Source organism: Gadus macrocephalus, chromosome 6 (assembly GCF_031168955.1).
Source record: "Gadus macrocephalus chromosome 6, ASM3116895v1".
Lineage (NCBI taxonomy): Eukaryota > Metazoa > Chordata > Actinopteri > Gadiformes > Gadidae > Gadus > Gadus macrocephalus.
In genome coordinates, this window is record NC_082387.1 from 20,384,705 (window position 1) to 20,393,039 (window position 8,335).

An 8,335-nucleotide genomic window follows, 5' to 3' on the forward strand; every position below is an offset into this window, starting at 1 on the left:
GTGCCATATTGGCTCGGCTACCAGATCGGCTCGGGGTCCGTCGTCTGCTGATTACGTTACACAATATCATTGGCTGTACGCTTGAATGGGCGTAGGCTACATTGTGATTGGCTGCTAAGGGACAGTTGTGATTGGCTGTTTTGTGCTGTAGCTCTGGCTGTCGTCATAGCAACCACAGCGAGCACATGTGTGAGCGCGAGTAGGTCTGTCTAGTTTCATATTCCCGTTTTTTCAGCCTAACGTGATTCAAAGTAGCCAAATCAGGCTGAAAATGTGCCCAATCTGGCAACACGGACGGCTTATCTTAACAGCCAAGATGATTCCGAGGGATGTTTTGTTTTTAGAAGAAAACTATCCATACAGATAGGTTGGGAATGGTCTATGTTCAAAATGAAAGATCATTACATGCTCTTTAATTTAAGCCATAAAAGACCTTATTGCTGTAGATAGCGTATTGTGTGACGTAATCAGCAGACGACGGACCCCGAGCCGATCTGGTAGCCGAGCCAATATGGTACTTACACCGGCAGCTCTAGAATTCTAGCCTAGAACCTAGTTCTTTTATAAAGAGTGTTGGCGCGTACGATCTGTCTCTCACTCAAACGATGATGGCACTTTTTGCTGAATGTAGCACTATGTAGTTTATGTAGCACTTTTTTAAATAAAAAGAAATGTGTTTTGGAAATGATTTTACCGTGAGTAGTCATTTTGCCATTTGGGGCTGCTCCCTTGCATGGGTGAAGGCCAATTTCCACTGGAATCGGCACGGAAGCGGCACGGCAGCGAATCGCTCGCCGAAAATAATAGAAACCATTCAAGTGAACGTAGGCTATTCCACTGGATACGGCACCGGCACGGCACGGAACCGTCCCCAAACCGGCACTTCGTTTACGATAGCCTACTTGTCTCTTCTATTTCTGAAAGTTGCCGGTGTTGTGTCGAGATCTGTTTCCCCGTCGAGATGTGTTTCCCCTAGTCCCAGATAATGCCTGTCAGGATGCGTTCCCCCTGTTCTAAATGGTCAAATTGAATGATATCAGCCTGAAAATTACAGCACTTATCTCTTGTGGGGAAATAAGTCAGCAGTATGAATTTGAAAGATGTGTGAGCCTCCTTTCCTATGGAACAGAGGGCCTTTTCGGGTAATTTCGGACGGGGGCGGGGACTAGGGGAAACACATCTCGACGGGGAAACAGATCTCGACACAACACCGGTTCGCTGCCGTGTCTCAGAACACGACTACAGCCAATCAGTTTGCCTTTGCGCATGAATATTCATGAGCTCACATCGATCCCTATGCAATTCACAGGGTATTTATATATTATACAGTCTATCTATGGTATGGTATCAATAGCTAATCAGTGGCAAAGAAGAAATGAAAGTCTGCGTCGATGCCTCGCAAGTCCAGTGTCGCGAGTGGACGTTGCCATGACATCTAGAAATCATAGGTCTACCGTATTTAATGGGTTATGTCATGTGTATGGTTGATTATAAGGTAGGCCTATGTATATATATATATTATAATGTATATTATAATATATATGGTTTCAATATAACTCGTGAATAATATTGTATGAATACTTATTATAATTATTCACGTCTTGAGCCATCTGTCGGAACGTGTCCGTGCCGCTTCCAGTGGGGATTGCAGTACGGAACACAGCCGCTTCGCTGCCGTGGCGCTTCCGTGCCGATTCCGGTGGAAATTGGCCTTGAGGCATAAATGCAATTTTGTTGTGTGCAGTGACTGAGTACTGTGTGCTGTGTCACAATGACAATGGGAATTTGCCAGGTGGGCTTTCGATTTCCCAGGTGGGCTTTTGCACATCACAGTAGAGGCAGAAAACACTGATTGTAAAAAAGTAACTTTTTACTTTTACTTAAAGTACATTTTAAATTATTTACTTTTTACTTTTACTTGAGTAGATTTTTTGACCGGTAAATTTACTCGTACTTGAGTACAATTTCAACAGAGTAACAGTACTTGTACTTGAGTAAAATATTTTAGTACTCTTTCCACCTCTGCTAAATAACCCAACATGACATGACAAGTGTGTAGAGAAAGTGGCCCCTCTCCCAGCTGCATTTCAGCGACAGGCAGTAACCTGGGTAATTGGAAAATAATCAAGTGGATCCTTTGAAAATGTGGCAATTATAATAATGATGACGATGTGCTACTTACAGCTAATATCTGGTTTATCTTCAATTTCACATCACAATAAAATCAACTTATTATATTCGAATTAAATCATTGCCCTTGGCTCTGGTAACGTGTTATGGGTATTAATTCCCCTTTATGCGTGACATTCTGTGCTCTGATCCTGGGTCTGACTGTTGGTTGAGATGTTGTCTTCTGGTCATCAGGAGCTGCTGCGTTTCCCCAAGCTGCACGACTCCATCGTGGAGGTGGTGACGGCCCTGCTGAGGAAGCGCCTGCCCGTCACTAATGAAATGGTAACGGACGGCCGCTGGGGCGCCGGCTGTCTGCCCTGCCTCTCGTCTCGCAACGCTAGCATCTGCTTCACAACAATGCTCGTGTGTGTGTCCTCTGCCCTGCTGACGGCGCCCGACAGAAACCCTGTTGTTGTTGTTGTTGTTGTTGTTTTCCAGGTCCATCACTTGGTTGCCATAGAGCTGGCGTACATCAACACCAAGCACCCTGACTTCAGCGACGCCGCGCAGGTCTCCGCCTCCGTCAACAGTCAGCAGGTTGTCCTCCTCTGTCTACCTTCAGATCTCACTGATCAGGCCTGCACAGGGCAGCTCTCTGGCTTTCTTTACTTTTATGCAGTTCTGGCCGTGAACTCACAAGGTCATTTTGCAAGGACGTTGTTTTTTTTGTTCAAATGTTGTTTCGAAGGCAGCCCATGATTCTGTTGACCTTCTCAACATCCTCCTCAAGTTAAAGTGCGAGTTCAAGTTCCACTTTATTCTCCCCGTAGGGCAAATAATAGACAACAACACAAGAAAAACAACAACATGAGTCACACGGGGCAGCACATGTAGAAAGTAAAACTCGGATGAACAAAGAACATCATAAACAACACTCAATAACACAATCCATCAGCACAGTCCATGCGACAAATGTAATTGATGAAATACTATTGGCTATCTTTCTTGAATTAATTAGTTTCATGGCTCACCTCCTCCTCCTCCTCCCCCACCAGGCCGAGGGTCTTGACGGAGGCAAGCGCTGGAAGAACGACCGGGCGGTGGAGGAGAGAGCCTCTTCCTCCGGGTTTGGCAGCCCCAGTAAGGGCCAAGCTATTAACCTCCTAGACACGGTGAGCACGCACCCCCCCGGCAGAGCTCTGCTACCTGGCCCATAATCTATCACCGCTGCCCAAACACTTACCCTGTCCCCCACCCCTACCCAACAGGCCCTGCCCCCCTCCCGCAGGCTGACCACCAGGGAGCAGAGGGACTGTGAGGTCATCCAGCGATTGATCAAGTCCTACTTCCTCATCGTGCGCAAAAGCATCCAAGACAGGTCGGCCCAACCGTACTCGCACCCTGAATCCACCTCCCCTGAAACGGCTTCCACATTGGACACAAATGTGACTCGAAGAGGAATAAAGATGTATCTCGTTATGTCACTCACATTTTAAGTGTTTGAGTATTGAAACCCCCTTCTGATTTTATGTGTCCAAAGGCATATATGCATGCCTTCTGGTGGATGCCTCGAAAACATCTTAGAACATCACAAGCACATGAACCTAGCCCAGTGAGAGCATCAGAGATTCACTTTGCGTTTAATAATGAATTTCAGTCCGGCCTTGGCTGGGTAGCAATTGATTTCCAAATATTCCTTTTCATTGCACAAAAAACCCCAGCCAATCAGAATGCCTCCCTTGAGTTTGCAGAATTGTGTTGGAAGCAAAAAACATATTGTCATCCAAGGAAAGGCTTCCGTGCAGTTTTCTGTTCATCTTTCCAAACGGTTTCAGGATAAAAGCGGTTGTGATGGCTCCGTAGATTGCTCCACTTTCCGCGGCTACAGCCGCTGGTTCTTAATGTGGCCAACAGCGGCGCTGCCCCCCCCAGCCTGCCATTGGTCCGGGAGTTTTGCATTAACCCCCACGGCCTCACAAGGCTAGCCTTCACTAGCATTAACCCCCACGGCCTCACAAAGCTAACCTTCGCTAGCATCACTCTCCCATGGCCTCACAAAGCTAACCTTCGCTAGCATCACTCTCCCATGGCCTCACGAGGCTAGCCTTCACTAGCATTAACTCCCATCACGAGGCTAGCCTTCACTAGCATTAACCCCCTGCCCCAGGGGGGACCACAGGGCCAGTCTGACCCTGTGGTCCCCCCGCAGCGTGCCCAAGGCGGTGATGCACTTCCTGGTGAACTTTGTGAAGGAGCGTCTGCAGAGTGAGCTGGTGGGACAGCTCTACAAGCAGACCCTGATGCACCAGCTGCTGGTGGAGTCCGCCGACACGGCCCAGCAGCGGGACGAGGTGGCCCACATGCTGGAGGTAGGGCCCCCCTAGACCCACCCGGGTCTCACCCCCACCCTGCCGCTCCCCGCTCCCGTCCTGCTTACTGACTTTGTTGTCCGTGTCATCTTTCTCACTTGTTGTTTTTCTCTTCTTTTTGTTTTGTTTTTTACCTCAGGCGCTTCAAAAAGCCAACAACATCATCTCTGAAATCCGGGAGACACATCTGTGGTAGCCCTCAAGAGACGTGTGTGTGTGTGTGTGTGTGTGTGTGTGTGTGTGTGTGTGTGTGTGTGTGTGTGTGTGTGTGTGTGTGTGTGTGTGTGTGTGTGTGTGTGTGTGTGTGTGTGTGTGTGTGTGTGTGTGTGTGTGTGTGTGTGTGTGTCATGTTCTGTCATGGACTAATGGTGGATACGCGTACAGAGTTTATGTTTCCCTCCTGCCAGCTGTTGCCGGGTCCTCTTGTCACACGGTGGATTCCTTGTTGTCATGGAGACCCTCAGTAACGAGGCGCTGCCCTGTGCCGCCGTCTCTTGTTCTGAGGAGTCTTTCATTATGCTGCCAAAAGCCCAAATAATTTGTGCGTTCCGAGGATGACCCTCTGAGGACGTCGCTAGCGATGTTGCGTTAATTACGGAGTGGAGGAATCATCCCTGTGTCGGTTCGGAGGAGATCAGTGTCAGAAAGAGTGTGCAGCTGAATGTTTCTTTATTGGAGGTGCTTGGGATCATGATGTCTTCTGGACGGAGACTTGGGGAGAACGCCCCAGAGAGAGAGCAGCGCGGTACCAGCCGCTCCCGAGGGACTGGAAGGAAGACCGCCGCAATCGATTTCTGTCATCAGTTTTCCGCCAAGGAGCGACCCAGCGAGAGACTCTCTGAGCCCTGTCATTACAACCCAAATCAGGTTTCTTCTTCCCCACTTGTCTCTGAATATCCTCCGCTCTGGTCCGCCAGTGTCGCATTGTCCTCGCAGATTAGTGCGCAGCCTAATATTTGAACGAGGTGATTAAACTCGCCAACGTGTGTGTGTGTGTGTGTGTGTGTGTGTGTGTGTGTGTGTGTGTGTGTGTGTGTGTGTGTGTGTGTGTGTGTGTGTGTGTGTGTGTGTGTGTGTGTGTGTGTGTGTGTGTGTGTGTGTGTGTGTGCCTGCCAGTCTGCTCACAAGCAGGAATTAAAAGTGGTATGATGGTAGTGGGTAACTTGCACATCAAATGCAATTCTATTACAGGAGTGATACGTGTGTGTGTGTGTGTGTGTGTGTGTGTGTGTGTGTGTGTGTGTGTGTGTGTGTGTGTGTGTGTGTGTGTGTGTGTGTGTGTGTGTGTGTGTGTGTGTGTGTGTGTGTGTGTGTGTGTGCTGCTCTCAGCCAACGTCCCGGACTTCAGTGAACACATTATTGTCCGGTTCCATTACCCGACCTTTCCTCCCTCGCCCCTTGCCCGCTCTCTCGCCGTGTCCTTCCTGGGACCCAGGGGGGGGGCTGGAGGAAACGCTCCTTTGATTGACTGTTCCAGTGGCCCTGAGCGGCAGAGAGACTCTGTCCCCGATCCACCTCCTGCACGCTCCCTCACGTCTCCACCTCCACTCCCCTCTCATGGCAATCCTAACCTTTAATTCAAATGCGATTGCAGCTGGCTGGGGCGCTCGTTCCTGTGGCTCGGTGTATCGTAGCGTGGGGGGTCTGCTCTCGATGACTCTGCCTCTCCGTCCCTCAGGCTTTCAGGTAGCAACAAGGGGGGTCTCTGTGGGTTGGCAGCCGCATTCGGCTTCAGTCATTTTGTTCTAATAAGCAAAAGCAGGGTTTGAGAACCCATCCCTCGTCAAGGAGAGACTGGCCCTAACAAGACTGCGGTGGCGTCGCTGGCTGGTCTGGGATCACCGCCCCCCCCCCCCCCCCTGGCGCAACACCATCCAGCTGGCCTGGGGTTCAGCCCAACGTGTGTGTGTGAGTGCATGTGATGTGTTTGTGCATGTGAGGACGTGTGTGTGTGTGTGTACCGTGTACCTGTTATGTTATTTAAATGACGTCTGTCACTTTGTCAACTGCCTGAAAAGTTCTTGCCTGCCAATATTTGTGAAATGTGTCTGAGGACGGAGGGGCCCTCGGGGGAGGAGGAGGACCTCAATAAATAGTGAAAACATCAGCCTGAGCCTCCACTTTCCCTTCATCCACACCTCACCACCCTTGTCAAACACCACCACGTCAGCCACCACAACCCTGGGTCCAATCACTCTGACGATGGGACACGCTGCGTCCCTCCGTCCCCACCCAGCGTCCCTGACATCACACCGAGGTCACCGTCACACCTGGCTCCTGAAGGCCTCTGTGTGGCCTTCATTGATCGCCGAGAGAAAAATAGACCTACGAATGGTCCCACACACACACACACACACACACACACACACGAAGACTCCTCTAGGTTTCGAGGGGGGAGAGCGATCTGTTCTCTCCTTGCACTGCGTCTAGGATGGAGGGTCAGTCAGGATGGATACCTCTATGAAAGGCGGATTTTGTGGAGGTGGGTATATAACCAGAGGAGCTACACTGAGCACGTTGCTTACACTGCTGTCCCTGAACCATAAGTGAATGAGAAACGCATGGCAGAAGGTCACGTAGATGCACCACATCACCTTTTCATTGAGTGATAGCTAGATTTAATGGTTTACTGCGTTTAATACCAGCGGGCAGCCCACCGAGGGAACGTATGAATGTATTCATATTGCAGCAGGTGAATAAATTGCCTTCACTTGGCCTGTAACTGTGGGCAGTTACTGCTGTAACAATCCCCTCCCTCTCTACCTCTTACTACTGGGAGGACTACAAGGTAATACCAACATCGATATGAGATTGGAGGGGGGGGGTCGCAGGGAGTCTTCAATCTATTGGTTCATCTGCCCCCCCATCACAATTTTTTTTTTAATCATACAAACGAAGAACAAATCCATCCAGCGCCGCGCGAGTTCATCAGTCAGCGTGATTAGTTGACGTCTCGCCCTCCGTGTTTTGAAAAGACTTTCGGCCACGGATTTGTAATCAAATCGACCCCACACACACACACACACACACACTCTCCCCTTTTCTATTTGGCGAGTCCGTCGAGAGAGAGGGAGGGAGGGAGGGAGGGAGAGAGAAAGAGAGAGAGGGAGGCTGAACAAAGCCGAGAGAAAGGAGCTGCTGGAGAAGTAGCAGGCGCTGTATCCAACTGTCTCCCGGACAACGAGCTGGAGAACGGAGGGCGCAGAGAGACCAGGAGGAGAGACCAGCAGGAGAGAAGGGAAAGCCACGCGTTATCACCACCGCTCCGATAAGAAGGGCTCCCCGCAGAGTCCGTGTGTGCAGGTCTTTACGAGTTATTGTGTTCCTACTGCGTGGTCCATGTTTCTTGAGCGCTGTAGTTAGTCCTCATCTAAAGCCAGGATAACATGCGTTCAGCAACCCCTCGGGACGTGGAGCGGAGGGTCCCCACATGACCACCAGGAGAGGACCTACAGGGTCTGACTAGTCCACCTGTGATAAGAACCGCAGCGAACAGGTAAGACCTCCCCTCCCCCTTTTTAAAGTAGAAAGGAACAATACAATACATAAATAATGACTGCTTTATGGAAATCAAATTAAGCCTACACTTGAGGATATGAGGATCCTTTTTAAATATATATTCAATATTCGCAAATAATGTTTTTTTTTATAATCAGTAAATGATTGACATTTTCTCATTTGTACTGAAAGCCTGCGGAGTTACAATATGAAGCATAAAATATCAAATAAAACTAAAACAAATTGGAATTTAAAAAAGACGAGTGCGTGAGCGCGGTCGCGTATGTGTGCCCGGTGCGTGCGTGTCTTGGTGTGTGCGTGTGTGTGCGTGTATGCGTGTGTGTGTGTGTGTGTGT

At 49.5% G+C, this 8,335-nt stretch overlaps 1 protein-coding gene across 2 annotated transcripts in view; it reads left to right on the forward strand.

The window, feature by feature from the left end:
* Positions 1 to 8,335, forward strand: part of si:dkey-32e23.4 (dynamin-1-like protein) — a 71,905-nt gene that overhangs the window by 13,228 nt on the left and 50,342 nt on the right. For both annotated transcript variants that reach the window (XM_060054894.1, XM_060054895.1), the window contains 6 exons: positions 2,365 to 2,454; positions 2,611 to 2,709; positions 3,168 to 3,284; positions 3,381 to 3,490; positions 4,322 to 4,481; positions 4,621 to 4,691. In XM_060054894.1, coding sequence (XP_059910877.1) covers positions 2,365 to 2,454; positions 2,611 to 2,709; positions 3,168 to 3,284; positions 3,381 to 3,490; positions 4,322 to 4,481; positions 4,621 to 4,677 — 633 coding nt within the window. In that variant the 3' untranslated portion in view covers positions 4,678 to 4,691. The remainder of the gene's footprint in view (positions 1 to 2,364; positions 2,455 to 2,610; positions 2,710 to 3,167; positions 3,285 to 3,380; positions 3,491 to 4,321; positions 4,482 to 4,620; positions 4,692 to 8,335) is intronic.